A 22,106-nucleotide genomic window follows, 5' to 3' on the forward strand; every position below is an offset into this window, starting at 1 on the left:
TTACACCGGTATTGGCCTCACTTCACTGGCTTCCTGTTTGTTTTGGAATTAAATTTAAAATTGCATTAATTGTTTTTAAAATCTTGAGTGGGTTGTCGCCTTCATATTTGACGGAGCTTCTACATGTCCACACTCCTGTCAAAGTACTGAGGTCTTCCGACCAGATGCTCCTCGATCTGCCCAGATCTAGGCTAAAAAACAAAGCAGTGGCAGCTTCTAATATCTGGAATAGTCTACCAATTTATGTAAGAACAGCTCAGACTATTGAAACTTTCAAGTCTTTGCTTAAGATGCATTACTATGCTTTGTATTTCAATTCAAGTTGAGCTTTGATATCTTGACCGGTTGGTTATTTTGTTTGCACTTTGTTTAATATAATATTTTTTTTGTTTGTTTGTTTCTTTGTTGGATCTTGTGAAGCACATTGGTCAATTATGATTGAACTTGAACTTGAACATACCGTATATCAAAAATACAGACATGATCTTTCTGGCTATATAACCCAGCCCTACCTTATGGCATGCTTTAAATGCTGAATTTTCCTATTTTTAGCTAAGCAGTAATGATACATTGTTACATCACTTGTTAAATAGTTATTTAACCTTTTCAGTGCTGAATTTAGAATATCTCAGCTGTCCCCCTGGAGTGAGTTTTTAACAGCCGTAGAACGTTGGGTTGTATTACATTTCAGTTTCCATGGTAACACCTGAAATTGGCGCTTTAATACTGCCTGGCCAGGAAGACACATTTGAGGGTTTTTTCTTCTTATTGTAAGTCTTTTGTAAATGTTATAATTATAAAAAAGTTGCGCACAATAAGTCGACATGAGCAGCAAATGTAAGAAATTTGTTGCTATTTGCATTTAATACGGGCTATGGCCGCAGCCTAGTTTGTTTACATTGCAAAGCAGCATGGGTTTCACGTGACTCAAAGAAAAGTTTTCAGTCACGTGACCTGTGCTGCCTACGGCAGGGTAAAACAATTATTAGCTATAACACTGGGCTCTTTGTACAGACAAAGCACAAGCCGATAAATTTTACTATTTTCTATTCTATTTCAAGCCACGAACATTGGATCACTCTCAAAAACAAAGATATGAACACAAACGCTTGTGTTTCAGAAACAGGAAGATATTTGGAACAGGAAACTCATGCTTACCGGCATGTGCAGATGGAAGTCGTGCATTCGGTGATCACACAAGGTATTATGATTATGTATTGCAAATGTATTCTCTTATATTTTATTATTTCAAATTAAATCTCGTTAATTTTATTGTAAACAAGAAATAACATCAACCAAAATGGCATGTCAATGAAACAATGTGCATGAAACCTTTATATTAAAGTGCCAAAATATCCAAATACTATTAATGAAAACGCGAAGCCAAAGTTAGTATTGAACAATTTTTTTTTTTTTTTTTTAACCAAAGTTGGTTTGGTGCAGTTTGCTTATTTGCACAAAAATAAAGGTAGTTTAACAGCATGAAGAGATTTACATCTCATATGTGTAGAACAGTCATCAAAATGTTTCTACAGCAATTACAAAGTATTTAGAATATATATCATGAAATATCTAAATATAAGGAAATTCTATAATAATTATGATAATAAATAATTACATATAAAATTAAATATAATTACAACTACAGCTTGACATAGCTAAACTATTCCTAAATTACTGTACACGTATTTACAAGGTTGATATAATAGCTGTGTTTATGTGTGTGTGTTTTTGATATATTTTGCACTGTAAACAACATACATTATATACACAGTAGAGATTATTTACACAGTAACAAAAAAAGAACAAGTATTGCTATTACAGTGCTATAACAATTTTAGGCTGAAGTGTGGTACTGTTCAAATCACTCTGTTGGACACAGCGCTGTGTTGCAAGGTTTGCACATGAACCTCGTCTTCTGCCTTTTCTGTGGGCACTTTTTGGTGGTCAGACAGACCTTGCAGTACCTGCGTGTGTTCTTCCCCTGTTTGGACAGTTACAGGGATCTCAGAGGGGAAATGCCGGGCAGTGAGATGAAGTGGGTTGTAAGCAGGAGGGCGATCACCAGAAGATGGCTTCTGGGGAGTGTGGTGTTCTTCCACAAGTTGGCGAACAAGATTTTTACAGAACTTTTGGTATGTCAGGCTAGAATCATTCTTCACCTTGTAAACAATGAATGCATTGTGTACTGCAAGGTCCACAAAATGGAAGAACAGTTTCTTGTACCATTTTAAGGTCTTGCGAGTACAGCCAACAAAACTGTCCATCATATCGACCTTATCCACACCACCCATTTTCTTAATGTAGTCCAGCACGCATTGGGGTTTGATTTTCTCATTTCCAGTTGTGTGGTATATCTTTCCAGAGGGTGACATCTCTGCTGAGTTGACTGTTGTCAGCATGTGGACATCTCGTTTGTCATGCCACTTCATGGCCAGCATTTCTTCGCAACTTTTAAAGTCTGCCTCCCCACTGGACATCCCGTCTCGGAAGCGTGGGATGCCCTTTCTGTTGGCCCTCACTGTTCCACAAGCTCTCAGCAGGTGATTGAAAAGAGAAGGACTGGTGTACCAGTTGTCCACGTACAGAGTATGCCCTCTCCCCAAGTATGGCTTCAGTAGTGTCAGCACTACTGAGCCAGACACACCAAGCCTGGAGTGTGTGATGTCTGTGCTGGAGCCAGTGTACACTACCACATTGATGATGTAACCAGTCAGAACATCACACAGCATGAAGAGCTTGATCCCAAACCTTTTCCTCTTTGATGGAATGTACTGTCGAAATCCAAGCCAGCCTTTCCACAGCAGCAGTGACTCATCAATGCACAAGTCCCTGTGAGGAATGAACATCTGCCCAAATCCAGTCATCAGAGAGGTGAAGATGCTTCTAATTTTATTCAAAGGATCTCTGAGATTTGCTGTAGCATTGTCAGCAAAGTGGAGGGCCCTCTGGAGTAGCTGGAACCGATCCAGAGAGAGGAGAGCAGAGAAAAATGGGGTCCGTATTACTGGATCAGTGCTCCAGTAATCTTTCAAGGAGTTTTTTCTTACCAGGCCCATAAGAATAACAGCTGCCAGAAATGTGTAAATTTCATTTACAGTTGTTTCAGTCCATTTTGCCAGCTTCCCAGGGATAGTAGCCGACTCTTTCAGCTGATGAGCATACCTATTGGTCTCCTGGCACCACTTGCTCCACAAGTTGCTCATTTATAAATAATCTGAAACATTCTGCCTCAGAAGGATTTGTTAGGTAACTTTGAATACCTTTAGTAGTGTTGTCAAAATCCAGGGCTGATGGAAAGAATGGATTGGACGTCCAGGTTGGAAGGAAGTTCTCCACAACAGCGCCCTCACTGGCAGGGCCGGCATTGTCAGAGATCGGCGGGGCTTCGGAACGATCACAGCCCGCAAGGTTTTCTGGGAGGGGGGCTTCCTCGTCACTGTCTGACAGCTGTCTGTCACTGCCACTGCCAGATTCAGTGTCCGAGTCAAAAAGAATGTCCAAAATATCATCACGAGTAAGTTTTCTTTCCATGTTTACTCTGAAGTAATGTGGTCAACTCAGAGGGAGACGCGTCACAACCACGGCAAACATTCCCGCAAAAAAAAAAAAAAAAAAACATCCCGCTAACTATGAATAGTGATGTCATGAGCTGTCAAGTAGGAAGCCATGTTTGTTTGTTTGTATACTATAAGTACTAAGTTATGTAAACAATAAACTGTATAGTAATGCATCAAGTGACTGTGTTTCATTTGTTGTGGTACTTCTGTGACAATCTGAGTTTTTGTGACATAAAATAATCACATAAAGTGCCTATAAACACTGTTTGAGTGAACGTAAATGACAGCCGTGCTGCCTATGATGAAAGCAAAGACGGCTGCGCACATTTCATTCATACATTATTTCTTGTGCTTATGTGCTCTATAAACTTTTGTTGTGGTACTTCTGTGACAATCGGAGTGTCCATGGCATAAAATAAGCACATCATGCAAATGTAAACACTGTTTTAGGCTGATGGACTGTCATTTACGTTCACTCAAACAAACAGGCTGAGCTCGTTTCATTCATAAATTATTGTGCTTATATGCCCTATAAACTTTTATCTGGTGCTTCTGGGACAGTATAAGTGTATGTTACAAAATAAACACATCAAGTGCCTATAAAAGCTGTTTGAGTAGCTAGTTGTGCAAATAATGACCAGCGTTTATCATGCTGGCCTCTCTCTGTGTTGGCGCAAGAGGCCGATTTGAAATTGTGAATCTGGCAGTTACGCGACGTCACTGAACGTTCTAAATCCCATATGTGGGACCATACTCTCAGGGGCACAGAAGTAAGAATCCCATATGTGGGACCTAGTGGCGGACTGGGACAGTAAATCAGGCCGGGAATTTGACTCCACCCCAGGCCACCTCTGTTGCTGCAGTCACCACCACCCAATTCATGTGTCCACCAGACTGCTAAACTTATAGGCTAACCCTGTTAGTTGATGTAACAGGTAGACTACCATACATAATATGAATGGATAAATAAATAAACCCTCAAAAACTCACTAGGAATCCACCATCTATATCATCTTTCCCTGAATCCCTCTCTCTCACACTCTGCACATTTAGTTTCTCTGCTATATGAAATAAGCACTTTCAATAATCTATATTAATTTTGCAGCCATCAATTGTATGTCCCCATGATCACAGTCCTACTACTGATGATCTTATAAATCATAAAAGCACATATTGTTCTAAGAGTAAAGCCAGCATGTTTAGTTTTGCTTATAGCTTAAACTTTACCGGAAGGTTCCTGCTCTGACTCAAAAGCTGAACTGTCCACCCCCTTTTGTTTAACAGCAGGAGCACTTGGAGCACTAGTGCTACTGTTGCTTCCTTCGTCACCTTCAAAATAAATAAAATAAACATTGTAGACTAGACTACATATTGTAGGCTAGAAATGGAAAATCAAAATTTCTGGTCAAATTTGGCACTAAAAAAATACTGTGTCCCCATATGTAAAACAGTGTGCTAGTTTGTCATAAAGATGCTCTTTTAAAACTTCTATCATTATATATATATTTGTAATACATTTTTTAGAATAGTTTGTATCTATTGTAAGTCTCTTTGGATGAAAGTGTCCGTCTGCCAAATGATTACGTAAATATAAGGGGTGGAACAGTTCAGCTTTTTCACAGTTAGGTTTGTTTCACAGAATGTGCTATGTTTATGGAAAAACGATACTTTCAAAAAATATATATTTTATCTTATTATTAAGAATATTCTAACTACAAGCAACAGCACAAATAAATACAATAGAGTAAAGCTACAAATAAAATAAACTGACTTTCAGGGTTTTTTAGGTAGGTATAGCATAGTTTTAGGTACATAAATTGAACAAAGTAATCAAATGTAAAACAGCATTGCATTTTGGACTACAAATTAAAGATAAATCTTTATTAAAGGTACAAAAGCTTTTCAATCAAGAGCAGTGAGTGATTTCTTTGTTGTTGCTGTTCGATTAATATAAAGACTGTCACTTTAAAAGAATGCACTGATCCAGTGTTCGTATTCGTATTGAACAAGAGTGAATGGTTTGGCCACGGGTTTTTTTTTTTTTTTTTTTTTTTTTCTCATCGCTGTTGTTGTAATGTCTGGAAAGCCAGAATGTTCATCCATCAACAGAAACATATATTAACTGATACCTGTTTGTTTTACGTGTTATTTATAGTAAACCATATTACAGATGCTTTGTCAGATTTAAGTTGAACAGCGTTTCCAGCGCGTGCCGAACCGTGTGTGGAGAACCGAACAGTTCGATTTTTTCAGTGAACCGTCCCACCCCTAGTAAATATAATGTAGGCCTAAATGTAATGCTGACCGACCTGCTCCCTTACTGGTGAACGTGGCTGGGATTTTGCATCAACTTAATGCGTCTGTCGCCAGGGCTTTTCTCTTTTTTATACGTTCCCGCTCCCTTTGCTTTTACGCTCCGTTTTTTGCACGGTTTTCTAAGATGAAGCCTGTCTCTGGATATAGCCAATTAGGCAGTGCTTCGCTGATGTTGGGTCATGTGGTGGTGTCATTTTCACTCCGCGATCGCCTGATTCGTAGATTCATAAATCCGTCAATTAATTCGCAGTTGCATCCCAGCCTATTGCACGTCAGCCTGATCGACTGCACAGGGGCACAGAAGTAAGAATCCCATACGTGGGACCATACTCTCAGGGGCACAGAAGTAAGAATCCCATACGTGGGACCATACTCTCAGGGGCACTGAAGTAAGAATCCCATACATGAGACCATACCGCTCAAAAGGTTAACAATTACAATCCCTGGCAAACATTACGGAATCACCACACTTATGTTGTTTACACAATTTATTTACTCCATAACAAATAAATGAATCACGAATATAACACAAAACTATTTTTGTTTAATAATTCAACATTCTGGTTATGTGAAACATACCTCAAACAAATGTTTTTTAACTCTTTTAATTAATACAATTTGTTTAGTAAAGTAGTAATAATTTTAATTTCATAAAAATTATGAATCATTCAATGTTATGGAAAAAAATATGGAATCATCCACCAAAACACACAGTTAGTACTTGGTTACCCCCTATGGCTTTTATGACGGCCTGAATTCTTTGGTATGGAAAGATATTCCAGACAATTTTTAAAAAGAATTGCAAATTGTATTTTCAATTGCATTTTCCATATGTGGACGTATAAATTGTGACAATCCAAGTGCAACTGCAAATTTTGCATTACCGTTTGCATTTTTTGCGCACAGTGACTGCCAAATTTCAAATAAAAAAGCCAATTTGCAACAGTATTATCCATGTCTTACGAGTTATGATCCTGTCATATTTAAATAGTAATATGAACTACCACAACTGCTTTTTCACTCGTGTAATCTGGCAAAACTCAAATGAAATCGCAATTCCTTTTCGGATGTATACTATGACTATACTATGGGGTGTGTTTGTATTGGGAGGTGACGTCACTCAGATGAAATGCTTAGAACATTGGAGACAATCGGTGAAGGCTCCACTAAAGGCAGCAACCAATCAGTTTGTGCCTATGTGAATGAACAGACAATGCAAGTGATGCAACTACAGTGACAACTCTGATGTCAAGCCACCTTTATTCTATAGAACTTTACACAATATGGATTGCATCAAAGCAGCTTCACAGAGATAAACAATAAAATAACTGAATTGATAATGGAAACTCTAGGAAGACCATTTAGATTATGTTGTAAAGCCACTCCAAAAATCCAGCATTGTCATTATTTAGTTCAAATCAGTTCAGGTCAATAACATTCTGACATTTTGTATGCTGGAGTTTTAAATGTAGAAGTGCTGAAACATTTCTACACTGTACGCAGGTAACTGAGCTCTCTCCAGTGTGAATTCCCATGTGCCTGTTAAGGATTTGAGTTGAACTTATTACACACTATAAGGCTTTTCTCCAGTGTGGATTCTCATGTGGAGTTTAAGGTTTCCATTGTGGGCAAAACTGTCTCCACACTGTTGGCACGTGAAAGGTTTTTCTCCAGTGTGAGTTCTCATGTGGCCGTTAAGACTTCCTATATGAGTGAAACTCTTTCCACACTGTTGGCAGATGAAGGCGCTCTTTCTAGTGTGTATTCGAATGTGGGCTTTAAGGTTTCCTCGTTGACTGAAACATTTTCCACACTGAGGGCATGCAAAACGCTTTTCTCCAGTGTGAATTCTTAAGTGACTCTCAAGAATGGATTTACAAGCGAAACATTTTCCACAATGTTGGCAAGTAAAAGGGCTCTCGCCAGTATGAAACTTCATGTGGATTTCAAGGTGTCCGTGTTGAGCAAAACTCACACCACACTGTTGACATGCGTACGGCTTCTCTTCAGTGTGAGATCTCACATGCCTGTTGAAGTTTTCTTTTAGAGTGAAACATTTTCCACACTGAAGGCATATGAAAGGCTTTTCTCCAGTGTGAATCTTTATGTGCCCCTCAAGACTTACTTTAGGAGAGAAACTCTCCCCAGTCTGATTTTTAGGGGTTCCCTGTTGAGGGAAACTTCTAGTTTCTGTCTTTTGAAGATTCTCATATTGCTCTTTTTCAGTTTCATTGAGTTCTTCATTCTCCTCTTTCAGTGCCATTAGGTCTAAGGTGAAAAACAAATGAATAAAACCACAGTTTAATGGCGCAAGACGTCAAAACATTTAGATACAATGCATGAAAACCATCAACATGTATACTAGACCCTATACCAGGGTTGTGCAAACCTGCTCTGGAGGTCCAAACACACCTGGGCATGCTAATCAAGGTCTTCTTTATTACTAGAAAGCTAAAGGCAGGTGAGTTTTATCAAGGCTGGAGATAAACTCTTCAGGAAAGGTTGAGAACCACTGTGCTTCACCATATTGCTAACAATTTTCCTTCTTTAGGACAAGAGTCTTTAACTGGGGGTCTGCCAATTAATGTTTGATCACAAATAATTAATGTTAGACAAAATAATAGTTTGCTTAGGCTACTTATGTATTTTTTATTCTAATTAAATGTGTGACGTCATGGTGTCCAGTGTGGAAGTAGGATCTCAGGTTGAAGGCAGCTTTAGTATTTATCTGGTCATGTGATCTCAACATGTCTGTCCACGTGATCCGACCCTCTCCATGTCAAATAAAACCACTTCAAATACAACACTCATGTGACATTCTTCAAAAATATCATTCATTTCTGTAGTGTTGGACATTTTAATGAGAATCAAATGAGTGAGTTCAGTTTTAAGAATGAAAACCAACCTGTTTGTTCCTCAGTATCTTCATGTTTGACTCTGAATGTTTCTTCTATCATCATGTCTTCTTTCTCCCCTTTAATAAACTCCATCTTTATTTGTTCCTCAGTATCTTCATGTTTGACTCTGAATGTTTCTTCAATCCTCAGGTCTTCACTCTCCTCTTTAATAAATGCCATCTTTGTTTGGTCCTCAGCATCTTCTTGTTTCACGCCGAATACTTCTTCAATCTTCATGTCTTCACTCTCCTCTTTAATAAACGCCATCTTTCACGTTACGTGGATCTCAGCTGCTTCACCAGTTTTTCAGTGTTTGGACACTGTCATGTTTAAGATGAGAATAATTATCAGAAAGAAAAATAAATACAAAATTCTACATCTGGGAATCTAAATCAGCTCCCTAATTCAGTACTCAGAGTGATAGTTAATGGACTGATTACAAACAATTCTTAAAACTAGCACTAAAAATGAATTAAATAACAGTTTATATTGAAAGTCCATACTTGTTTGGCATTTAATGATTTAACGACACTAAAACATTTGTGATAAGCTTGTAAAAGCTGTAGTTAGTTTTAAGTGTCTGTTGTTCTCGTTCTATTTACAGTGTTTTATCAGCACGTGACGTCAGCTTGCGGTGATTCCAGCGGTTCGAATCACTGAATCATTTTGCAAACCAATTCACAACTCGCCTGTGGACTCATGTTTATGATTAGCGGATAAACGAAATGAAACGCACCGTTTATGTTCCTCATGTGTGGATGTGCTTTAGTCACAAAAAAGTGCATTGGCGTTAGATAAAGCATCACAACATGACTTTCAATAATATTAGATCGCTTGTGAAAAAAAAGTAGACTGAATTCTCTGTATCGATATAAACACTATCAATGCTTAAAACACAAACCTTTCTTCAGTCGAATCTTCAGTCGGAGAGCAGCGCAGCCTTCTGACGTCACACCGACAGCTCAAAATAAAAGTCCGGTATAGTGAATAGATATTTACATACAGGATTTTATTTTTTTTTTTTTTCTAAAAGGCATGTTTGAGTGCAGAAACCTTTTAGTTTATAGATAGTCTCTTTTTTGGCTCATTTTATCTGTAAAAGAAAACCTGCTAAATTATGCACACCTGAAAATAAGGCGTTTTTCCACTTCCAGCCTTCATGGAGATTTATATACCACTTATAAATGATTTAATACAAAATTAATAGTGGTTTTCAAGATTAATGTGGTTTGGAATTGGTAAAGTGTGCTTGGAAAAAAAAAATATGATCAGAATATCAACTTAATTATGCACGCACTGCGTATATTATATATTTTAGAATTATTTACTTCTCTTTCTATTTAATCGTGTATTTATAATTATGATTTTTTTTAGAATGTTTCTAGATGTGTCAAAAGTCATTTTGTCACTGATTTCTGTGAATTCTATCTTCAGAGAAACCACATACAGTACACACTAAATTTAATTTGAGACATTTCGTTCAGTTTGCTAGACAAAATTCAATAAATTATCCAGATTGTGCCACACAGTATTGCAAAAGTACAAGATATTTGAAGAAAAACACCATCTATTATACGTTTCAGACAGAAAGAAAACTCAAAATCAAGTTATATAAACTATAAACAACAATTTTTAGCCGCTTACAAAACAAAATCAACTGTAAACACTGACAAAAGAAAAAAAAACACTCAGGCCTTCTGAAGACCAAATATAGTTGAATAAGTTTATAGCGGATAAAGTAAAATGTGGCTTATAACAGACATATGTACCTGGTAAATTTTAAAAAAGTACAATTCTGCAATTTTTATGGTTGCTGCTAAAATGTCTTACAAACTCGTCCATATTTAATGATTGAGCCCATCTTGATTCAATGCTCAAAACTCCTAGATGGTTGTCTTTCAATCCCCCATTGTTGTTCTGAGATGGTTTTTGATCAGCTTGCCAAAAAACTACATTCACACGCAGCACTACTTACAGGTGTTTCAATCTTACACAGTTTGAAAAGCTCATGAAACACCCTCAAAGGAAATACCACAAATTCAATGAGAGAAGTCATTTGGTTTTTTTGTTTCCTTTCAGAAACTCTTTTGGTCTGATACAGCTCATGCTTCAATATTTGATTAAAAAATTCAGCAAATAAAAAAAACAGTTCTTCATGCAAGAAAGTGCTGCTTTTATGGTGGAGTGCTTGGATTCCATGCATATAGCACAATTTCTTGTCAGGTCGCAGGTTTGATCTGTTACTTTTCCTGCACGTGTTTCTTGTTTTCGTTTTTCATGTATTTAGTTCGTTCTTATTTGTACTTCTCGTTTTTGCTTTTTCATTGCTAGTGTTTTTTGTCATTTTGACTTTACCTTTTTTTTAGTTGTCACGGTTAGTTGTTCGTTTTCTTTTTATTTATTTTTTTGGTTTTTGTTTGCCCAGCTACTTTTTCTAATGCCTGCTAGCTCCGTGTATCATCTGATCAGTCAATTATTCCAGTGATTCTCAGCCGGTGGGCCACGGCCCTCTAGTGGGCCTTCGAACGCCATCTAGTGGGCCGTGTAGGCAGTGGTAGACTACCCTAAATTATTTTTTATTTATTTTTTAATTGACAAATCTTTCGGCTGACAGTGAGCCTATGTTTGATCATAGCCTTCTCAAATCATCACAACTCGCCTAAAATAAAATCCATAGATATAAAACAGTTCAAGCATATAACCATGTTTAAACATTAAAAGATAAATGTGTGTTATATCTAGTGGAAGCTAAAGCGCGCTTTGCAGGACATGGAGGCTACAGGGCGATCATTCGCATTTTTTCAGTGGATACACTGTTATTTTTCCTCATAAAGTTAAGAGTGATACAACATCCATAACTGTAAAGGGTCTACTTTTATTTGTGTGCACTCACAATATCAACAAAACATGCTTTTATAAAATAAAGAAAACAAACTGCTGTAATCTTGAACAGGAGCACTTCACCAAAATAAACAAAAACTCAGCAAATACATGCCTCACAAACATGATAAATATATCTATAGAAAGCTTCAAATTACTAAACGAAATAAAACCAATCAAAAATAAAAACCCTTTCATAATAATAATAATCCATAAAGATGCACTTCTCTCTAAAGGCGCGTCTTAGGAGATGGCGAGTCAGGACCCTTACCAAAAAGTAGTATACTTCAAGTTTATTTTATTAAGTATACTTAAAGGTGCCATGTGTAAAAATTGAGGTAAAAATATCCAAAAAATGACCTACACGCATCAAAAGAATGAGAAGAAATAAGGGCGATGATGTCATTAAAAAAATGTCAAGTTATAGTGCTGCAGAGATATCAACCTTAATAAGCATTAGCATTACTAGCCACGGCCCGACAGGTGTCGTAATACCAGTTTCGGCCATGGGAGGCGATATGCGGGCAACATAACCACCAGCCAACCTGCAATACACGAATAACTCGCACGGCTTGTGGGCGTACTTGAAGCTGATGTCAAGCAACCGCGCTCGGAAGTCACAAATCAAATCCGATAAGAAAAGGAGCCGAAACAGAGTAAACATCGGCACTGCTTTCCATCACTGGAGACAACTGATGGACTTGAAAGAAATGAGCTTCGACTCCGAACTTGCAACATTTCTTTTGGATTGGTAAGTAAGATGCTGTTAGTATTTCGCTAGAAGTTTGTTTTATATGTTTTGCGTATTTTTTTTCGGGAAGTTATAACATAGAAATGTATCGAAGGCTGTTCGATAAACGTGCTAATGTTAGCGATGGCTAACCGTAGCTGCGTTTGATAGTAAGCTAGCTATAACTTACCCACAGATCCGATCCGGTTTTCACCTGTTATCTACCAAAGCCCGTCTCTACCAAGCTGATGCTAAAATGTAACATTACCTAAGAAGCTTGAAATGTCTTCGATGATAATGAACCCGAGAGAGAGAGAGCGCGCGCCCCGGCCGCGCGCGCACTCACTATATTCAGAGCGGTCAAGTTTTTGAAAGCGTGTGAAAAGAGTCAATTGCGTGTGTCTCACGGTGAATGCTTGAGAGTTGGCAGCTCTGGTTACTTTGGTTGGCGCTAGCTTGGTCAACATCAGCTGTCTGATGTTGACCAATGATGTTGACAGAATGCTGTCTGTCAAATTAATTTAATTCAAATAATGTGTATATACAACTCAAAATGTAATATGAACAAAACGAATATGAACATATTCACTGGTAAAGGTGAAGGGGAGTAGCTTGAAGATGTCATGTTTCAAAATCACTTGACATCACCCAACGTTCCTCTGGAGGCAAAACGTCCTTTAGGCTTCGGCTATGGCTCTAGGGTTGTTGTGAAGGTAGGGGCGGAGCACAGAGACTATGCCGTTTCTCGTTTGTTACTCTAGAGTAGACCAATTCACTTTATTGAGGCATACTGCCCCCATCTGGTATGGAATGTGGAGTATGACTTGATTTTTTTGCCAGACATTACACATGGCTCCTTTAAGTAAAGTTCAAGTATATTTAGACTTTTTGTAAGTATAAGTCAAGTATACTTTAATGTCATTTTATGTATATTTCTGAGAAGTACATAAAGCCCATTTCTGAGAAGTACATAAAAAGTAAACTAAAAGCATACTTTCCTATTTTTAGTTTAAAAAAAGAAGTATACTAATAGCACACTTGAATAAACTTCTTTTTCGTAAGGGGATTGGCAACTTCATTCTTGCGACACCGACTCAGAAAACACTATTTATTAGTAAATAATTCAAATATCTCCTTACTGTTTCCCCCTGACACATTTATGGTAATTACTTTTGCCGATGCTTTGCGGCAAGCGTTAGCCTGTTGCATGTATTTGAACGCAGAACTGTTCAGCTGCGCTGACTGCATGCACCATACTGCTGCTGGCAGGACACTAAACACCGTGAGTCGCTCTCGACAGTCACGGTAGCACGGTCTCATGTGGTTTCCACCAGCGAGGCAATTTTTTTCAACACTAAGCCGGGCTTGAGGTGCGTAAAAAAGTCAGGGCCCATTAACAGAGCACGTTTACAGAGACACGCACACAGAATAGTGCTCATACTAGGCTCATTGTGGTCTGTCACCACAATGCAGTTGAAATACTAGACACTGAAGGAACAAGAGGTGCTTCAATTGAAAACTTTTTTTATTTTTTTTTTTACTTTATTTACTTTTATTTGCCATATAACCAAGTAAAGTTGTCAAACCTTTGCATAATAATTTAGCAACATTCACATGTCAGTCTCACAAATTAGCTCTCATTCAATCATTATACATTTTGTGTACTCATTTAGGGTCCTTTTACTGGAAACAAAACTCACGAAAAATCATGGCTGCATTGGAGGCTGATTTCCAAGCTATTTCCAACAGAAGAGGCAGAGAATCTCGTAAGTCAGTTTGTCAGTGACTTGCTATGCTTCCTCAATTTCCCTCCTGACATCAGTGCTGTAAAAGGCAAAGAATGGCCTTAAATGAGCAAAGCTGATTTGATGCAACATATGGAAAAAGTCATGTTTATAAGTGTTTCCTTTGCTAGTACTATATCAAATGCATTCCTAGTTACCTATGTCTGCTTAAAAATATAACATTTATATAAAAAAACGAATATATAAATTCAATATTTCTGTTTCATAGACGCAGAGATGATGAAGGGGGACTGGACAGTGTATTGGAGAAAGTTGAGGAGGTTGTCCTGGCTGCTCAGGGTTTATCTGAGGTGACCACTGCCATCCAGGAACTGTCTGACCTGGTCCATCAAAACAGGAGGACAACATTGGTGCTGACTGAAGAACAGTCCAGGAATGTGAGGGATTTCCTCACTTGTCTAGTTTGCAAAGGTCAGTCTTGTCTTTTTATGGAATTTAAAAATTCAGCCTTCATACACACATTGGGCCCTGGGTGTGTTCACGGTGTGTGTGTGTGCACTTTGGATGGGTTAAATGCAGAGCACGAATTTAGAGTATGGGTCGCTGTACTTGGCTGTGTGTCACGTCACTTTTTTGCAGTACTATATAAAACATTATTAACATATAACATTGACATTTATGTTTGTGCTTGGAGAATCTGGAAACACAGAAATATTGCACTCCCACAGATCTCCACTTTCAGGATTCATGGAAGAGCCGGTATTTCGCAGCATGCTGTGAAAGCTTAGTTGGATGCAGATCCTGCACTACTTTGTGGCTTCAGAATTCTTTACTGTGTTTGAAGTGTTGAACAGATGATTTTTCCACCAACATTCACAGGGTGAATGCACAAATCTATTCATTCCAATCTGGCACACCTGGCCAGTCAGATTGGATGTGCAGAACCTCGTCAGGCTGTCCTCCATATCAATTGCTTCCCTGATCTTGTAGCTGTACCAGGGCCTCTTTTAGTGGGTAATTTATCCGGTTGTTGATTTCTGGCCACATCCTTTCCACAGTGTGATTCTGTAGTAATAATAATAAAAGGTTGGAACAGGGAAGCTTACACATTTTGAAACTAGAGAAACAAACAATTCAAGAGAGTAATGTTGTGTGTGATTGAAGAAATACTCAGACCCATTCAGTAAAAGCACCAACATCATGATGTTGAAATACACCATCATAAAACTGTACAGTAAATATTTTCTGATAAATGTATTGGAAGTTCTAAAATTTCATGTTGGCCATTTTTCAAGAGCAGTTACATTTTCTATTAGTTTGTCATTACGCATACTGCAGTGGAGTATCAAGTAGCAGAACATGTAAGTACAGGAACCTCAAACTTTTACTTAAAAGCAATAATTTGCCTAATATATTACTTTTCATGACTGGTATATGCATTGTTTGATGGCTTGCAGACTAATAACCTTACCCTTGTTAACTGAGTTTGTAGGTATGGCGCTCTCTGCTGGTTGTGTCTATATTTTGACAGCCTCTCTTGCATGTACAGACAGAGGTAAAACTCTTTGCCATAAATCACACAAAGTATTTCGTATTGCTTTGTAAAGAAAGTAACCTATCCTACAGAAAAGCATTAAAACTGCTAGATCTCTTTCTGTCTCTTTTAGAAGAAAACAAACATAATTCCAGGTATTTATTCAATACAGTGGCTAAATTAACGAAAAATAAAGCATCAACAAGTGTTGACATTTCCCAACATCACAGCAGTAATGACTTTATGAACTACTTTACTTCTAAAATCGATACTATTAGAGATAAAATTGTAACCATGCAGCCGTCAGCTACAGTATCACATCAGACTATCAGTGCACTATAGATCCCCTGAGGAACAGTTCCACTCATTCTCTACTATAGGAGAGGAAGAATTGTATAAACTTGTTAAATCATCTAAACCAACAACATGTATGTTAGACCCTATTCCATCTAAGCTCCTAAAAGAGGTGCTTCCAGAAGTCATAGATCCTCGTCTGACTATTATTAATTCCTCATTGTTATTAGGATATGTCCCCAAAACCTTCAAACTGGCTGTTATTAAGCCTCTCGTTAAAAAAACACAACTTGACCCCAAAGAACTAGTTAATTATAGACAGATCTCGAATCTCCCTTTTCTGTCCAAGATACTAGAAAAGGTAGTATCCTCACAATTACATTCCTTCTTAGAGAAAAATGGTATCTCAGAGGATTTCCAGTCAGGATTTAGACCGTATCATAGTACTGAGACTGCTCTCCTTAGAGTTACAAATGACCTGCTCTTACCATCTGATCGTGGTTGTATCTCTCTATTAGTGCTATTGGATCTTAATGCTGCGTTCGACACTATTGACCACACTATTCTTTTGCATAGACTAGAACACTTTGTTGGCATTAATGGAAGTGCATTAGCATGGTTTAAATCGTACTTATATGACCGCCATCAATTCGTAGCAGTGAATGAAGAGGTATCATATCGATCACAAGTGCAGTATGGAGTACCTCAAGGCTCAATACTAGGGCCGTTACTCTTCACGCTTTAAATGTTACCCTTGGGAGATATCATCATGAAACACGGTGTTAGCTTTCACTGTTATGCTGATGATACTCAGCTCTATATTTCTACGCAGCCCGGCGAAACATACCAATTTGAAAAACTAACGGAATGCATAGTCGATATAAAAAAACTGGATGACGAGTAATTTCTTACTGCTAAATTCTGAAAAAAACAGAGGTGTTAATTATAGGACCTAAAAGCTCTGCATGTAATAACCTAGAACGCTGTCTAAGACTTGATGGCTGCTCTGTCAATTCTTCGTCATCAGTAAGGAACCTAGGTGTGCTATTTGATAGCAATCTTTCCTTAGAAAGCCACGTTTCTAGCATTTATAAAACTGCATTTTTCCATCTCAAAAATATATCTAAATTACAGCCTATGCTCTCAATGTCAAATGCAGAAATGTTAATCCATGCGTTTATGACCTCAAGGTTAGACTATTGTAATGCTCTATTGGGTGGTTGTGCTGCACGCTTAGTAAACAAACTCCAGTTAGTCCAAAATGTACCAGCTAGAGTTCTTACTAGAACCAGGAAGTATGACCATACTAGCCCGGTCCTGTCAACACTGCACTGGCTCCCTATCAAACATTGTATAGATTTTAAAATCTTGATTATTACTTATAAAGCCCTGAATGGTTTAGCACCTCAGTATGTGAATGAGCTCTTGTTACATTATAGTCCTCAATGTCCGCTGCATTCTCAAAACTCTGGCAATTTGAGAATACCTAAAATATCAAAATCAATTGCAGGCATCAGATCCTTTTCCTATTTAAAGCCTAAACCCTGGAATAACCTACCTACCATTGTTCGGGAGGCAGACACACTCTTGCAGTTTAAATCTAGATTAAAGACCTATCTCTTTAACCTGGCTTACACATAACACACTAATATGCTTCTAATATCCAAATCCGTTAAAGGATTTTTAGGCTGCATTAATTAGGTAAACCCGCACCGGGAACACTTCCCATAACACCCGATGTACTTGCTACATCATTAGAAGAATGGCATCTACGCTCATATTAGTCTGTTTCTGTCTTATTCCGAGGTCACCATAGCCACCAGATCCAGTCTGTATCCAAGTCAGAGGGTCACTGCAGTCACCCGGATCCAGTATGTATCCAGACCAGATGGTGGATCAGCACCTAGAAAGGACCTCTACAGCCCTGAAAGACAGCAGAGACCAGGACAACTAGAGCCCCAGAGACAGATCCCCAGTAAAGACCCTTTCTCAGACGACCGTCGGGACAAGACCACAGGAAACAGATGATTCTTCTGCACAATCTGACTTTGCTGCAGCCTGGAATTGAACTGCTGGTTTCGTCTAGTCAGAGGAGAACTGGCCCCCCAACTGAGCCTGGTTTCTCCCAAGGTTTTGTCTCCATTCTGTCATCGATGGAGTTTTGGTTCCTTGCTGCTGTCGCCTCTGGCTTGCTTAGTTGGGGACACTTCATTTACAGCAATATCGTTGACTTGATTGCAAATGATTGCACAGAGACTATTTAAACTGAACTGAACTGCATGATGACATCATTGAATGCAATGATGAACTGCCTTTAACTGTCATTTTGCATTATTGACACTGTTTTCCTAATTAATGTTGTTCGGTTGCTTTGACGCAATCTTTTTTGTTTAAAGCGCTATATAAAGTGACGTTACATACAGCCAAGTATGGTGACCCATACTCAGAATTCATGCTCTGCATTTAACCCATCCAAAGTGCATACACACAGCAGTGAACACACACACACACTGTGAACACACACCCGGAGCAGTGGGCAGCCATTTGTGCTGCGGCGCCTGGGGAGCAGTTGGGGGTTTGTTGCCTTGCTCAAGGGCACCTCAGTCGTGGTATTGCCGGCCTGAGACTCGAACCCACAACCGTAGGTTTAGGAGACAAACTCTCTTACCACTAGGCCACGACTTCCCCACAACTGCTTCTAATTCTCCTTTTAACACTAGCCAACAATCTGACTTCTCCATAGAGGCGTTAGTGTTTTTAACAGCTCTTGTAGAGATATTTTAGATTTTGTAGCTCCAATTATAATAAGAACACTGAAACCTTCTTTATCATGTCTAAATGAATTAAGAAACTTAAAGAAACTATTAGGGCTGCCCCCTAATAGTCAACTAACCATTAGGTGATTAGAAGAGGCTTGGTCAACCAAAATTTTATTGTACACTTAGTCGCAGAAAAAAAATTATAAAAAATTCCACATGCTGAACAAGCAGTCCGTGACAGATCATTACCTGGTGGTCTTTGTGGTAATACAGTACATTGGGCGGGACATCCAAATGATCACTTAAATATGGCTTATCATCTGAAATATATATATAAAATATATATAGTAGCAGCAACTTTACATGGCCGCTCAATCTAATGTTAACCTAGAAAATGTTCAAGTGTCATTGCAGAGTGTGGAAGATGAACAGTAGCATGGTCACTGCATGTGCGGTCACTTGCTCTTACAACCCCAATTCCAGAGAAGTTAGGACATTTTGTAAAATGCAGTAAAATCAAGAATCTGTGATTTGTTAATTCTCTTTAAATTTTATTTAATTGACAAAAGTACAAAGAAAATATTTCCAAAGATTTCACAGACCAACGTAAATGTATTGTGTAAATATGAACAAATTTTGTTTTTGACGGCTGAAACACGTTCCAAAAAAGTTGGGACAGAGGCAAAATAAAAATAAAAATGTTATAGAATATCCATGGTAAACTGTTTTGAAACAGGTCACAGTAACCAGGTGAACTGGTAATAGGTCAAGGTATCATGTTTGGGTATAAAAGGAGCATTTCAGTCTTTGCAATCAAAGCTGGATCATGGCTCACCACTTTGTGCCAAATTTCAGGAGAGAAATGTCAAACAAAAATGCAAAGAATTTAGGTCTTTCACCAAGTACCATACATAATATTGTGAAAAGATGCAGGGAATCCAGAGAAATCACAGTACTGTACATGTAGGGCAAGGTAGGAAATCTCAGTTGAATGTGCTTGACCTTTGAGAACTCAGATGGCATTGCATTAGAAACCATCATGATGCAGTGTTAAATATAGCGATGCTGCAAGGTTCTCTGGGCCAGAGATCATCTCAGATAGTCAAAAAGACAGTGAAAATGTGTGCTGTATTCAGATCAGTCCACATTTCAACTTGTTTCCAGGAAAAATGGATTTCGAATTCTCAGTCCAAAAGACCAAAGGGACTTTCATCAGTGACAGAAGCAAAAGCAAACGTCTGTCATGGTATGGGGGTGCAGCAGTGCAAACAGCATGGGTGACTGGCATATATGTGAAAGTACCATTGACATGGAGGCATATATTGGGATTGTACAGAGAAACAAACTGCTATAAAGATGATGTCTTTAATGGGATGTCCATAGTTATTAGATCAAGACAATGCCGGCTCTGCATGATGTCAGCGTGCATGTGCAGAGTGCATTCAGACTGTTGTGTCGTGTATTCGTAGAGACAGACGACGAATGTGCTTCTGAGACTTGTTGTGTCAAACATTTTGAAAATGTACCAATGACCAGTCAAACAATAAAAGGAAGAAGGTTGATACAATGTTTAGAGAGTCGACGAGAGTCGGACTCACAGAAGGGTTGCTCAGCTTGTGAAATCTGTACAGTTCTCAAGCTTCAATACCACGACTGGACAAAGGCATCGAACATTTCCAATTAGTATCCTCAATTCCCAAACAATAAAAGGAAGGAAGGTTGATACAATGGTGATACAAGGTTGATACAATGTGACACAAATTTAAATTTGCCATACAATGTTGATACAAGGTTGATACAATGTGACACAATGTTAAATGTGCCCCCTTCCCAACTTTTTTGGAGTGTGTTGCAGCCATCAAAATCAAAATTTGTTCATATTTACAAAATAAATTTATGTTGGTCAGTGAAAACTTTAGAAATCTTTTCTTTGTACTTTTATTAATGAAATAAAAGTTAAAGAGAATGAACAAATCACAGATTCTTGATTTTATTGCATTTTACAAAATGTCCCAACTTCTCTGGAATTGGAGTTGTAAAATACTCCCTCATTTTTTGGTCATACAGATACGAGTAATACATCATTTAAATCTGTAAAGACTCTACATTTATTTGGGTGCACTAACAATAACAACAAAACCTTTACTTTTGTAAAATAATGAAAGCAACAGGATGCACTTTCTGCCGTCTTGGTCTCTGAACTTGAGAACAGAACTGTATGTTTGCCTTACAGACATAAAAAATGTCTACTTTCAACTGAACCAACTTAAAAGGAAAACAAATATTCTCAGATTATGTAATCCGTATGAAACATGCACATCCATGTCTTAAACTGAAAACAAAGAAAGCACTAGTTTATCAATAAATGATTAAAATGTTAATGCAGCCTCCTCACTGTTTTTCCCCGATACATTCATAAATCATTACTTCTGCCGGTGCACTGTGGCAAGCTTTATGGGTCTGCTTGAGTGCTTATTAGGCTATGTTGGCAATTAAAGGTTCATTATTATGTTTTAAATAGTTTATTAATAAACATGCTATTAGTCGACTAATTCTTAAAATTTGCGACTACTGGTCGACCAGAAATAAATATATATATGTGCTTTCACTAAAGATGAATCAAACACTGCACAACAACATTTATTTTACTTATGTCCTTTTATTTATAAAATTTAATTTACACTGCAACATTGTCTCAGAAAGATAGAAATAGTTTAATTATGCTTTTTTTTTAGATATAAGCTTTCAAGATTCGAAAATGTAAAAAGTTGCAAAGTTAAAAAAATTCACAATCACAAAGGTGTGTCTTGGGACAAAAAAAGTTTGACAACATCTAAACTACAGCAAAGCAGATAGTCAGGTGCAGCCACAGGTTCATATATACAAGACAAAAAAAAAAGAGCAAACCGTTATGAGGTTGGACAATCAGATTTCGACCACATTCAGCTTTGGTGGAAATATAGCCTTGCTTTTACATAGATACATTTTTCTGGTGCCATTTTAAACTGCGGAGCCATTTAAATATTTTTCCGCAGGAAGAACGCGTTGTCTCACATATGCATAATTTTCCTAAATTAAATCAGGTGCATCTGTTCACAATTCACACTGCACCGACAGACACTTTGTCGGGTTTTGCCTGATCATTGTGTTAACCCTGTTAGTGTCTGGTGGAGCTTATTTTCACTGACTGAACATGCAGTTTGTCTTGGTTTGTCTGAGAACTGGCCTAATGTGAACTGGCCTTAAGTGTTATAGCAAAATAATTTTTTTTAATACACTAACCACAATTAAACTGCCTTCCTCCACATTGAATGCATGGATGATTTTTGTATTAATTGCTCCTCTTTTTAATCCTCTTTCCACTCTCAGAGCACTGCAATTTCTTTCCAGT

The 22,106-nt window shown here is 37.9% G+C and overlaps 2 protein-coding genes across 4 annotated transcripts; both read right to left on the reverse strand.

Annotated features, from left to right (window-relative positions):
* Positions 1-1,687: 1,687 nt before the first annotated feature.
* LOC122137156 (piggyBac transposable element-derived protein 4-like) lies at positions 1,688-3,573 on the reverse strand. The gene has a single exon (XM_042722840.1). It carries the CDS (start codon positions 3,204-3,206, stop codon positions 1,860-1,862), a length of 1,347 nt encoding a protein of 448 aa, XP_042578774.1. The 5' UTR covers positions 3,207-3,573; the 3' UTR covers positions 1,688-1,859.
* A 3,532-nt stretch (positions 3,574-7,105) lies between these two features.
* LOC109060140 (gastrula zinc finger protein XlCGF7.1-like) lies at positions 7,106-9,733 on the reverse strand. Of its 3 annotated transcripts, XM_042722866.1 has the most exons (4): positions 9,675-9,722; positions 9,510-9,536; positions 8,782-9,093; positions 7,106-8,144 (listed from the first exon to the last, which is right to left on the reverse strand). In XM_042722866.1, the coding sequence occupies exons 3-4, from the start codon at positions 9,038-9,040 to the stop codon at positions 7,441-7,443; spliced, it is 963 nt and encodes a 320-aa protein (XP_042578800.1). In that variant the 5' UTR covers positions 9,041-9,093; positions 9,510-9,536; positions 9,675-9,722; the 3' UTR covers positions 7,106-7,440. The 3 variants fall into 3 exon arrangements, with proteins under 3 accessions (XP_042578800.1, XP_042578799.1, XP_042578798.1); XM_042722865.1 differs by lacking the exon at positions 9,510-9,536 and having other exon boundaries at positions 9,675-9,733; XM_042722864.1 differs by lacking the exon at positions 9,675-9,722 and having other exon boundaries at positions 9,510-9,656.
* Positions 9,734-22,106: the final 12,373 nt, after the last annotated feature.

The sequence above is a fragment of the Cyprinus carpio genome, chromosome B4 (genome assembly GCF_018340385.1).
Source record: "Cyprinus carpio isolate SPL01 chromosome B4, ASM1834038v1, whole genome shotgun sequence".
NCBI lineage: Eukaryota > Metazoa > Chordata > Actinopteri > Cypriniformes > Cyprinidae > Cyprinus > Cyprinus carpio.

Coding starts and splice junctions, on each gene's coding strand:
- LOC122137156 (XM_042722840.1), bottom strand. CDS start 3,206: ATGAGCAACTTGTGGAGCAAGTGGTGCCAGGAGACCAATAGGTATGCT.
- LOC109060140 (XM_042722865.1), bottom strand. CDS start 9,040: ATGGCGTTTATTAAAGAGGAGAGTGAAGACATGAAGATTGAAGAAGTA. Junction 8,145..8,781: donor AGATACTGAGGAACAAACAG/GTTGGTTTTCAT, acceptor TTTTCACCTTAG/ACCTAATGGCACTGAAAGAG.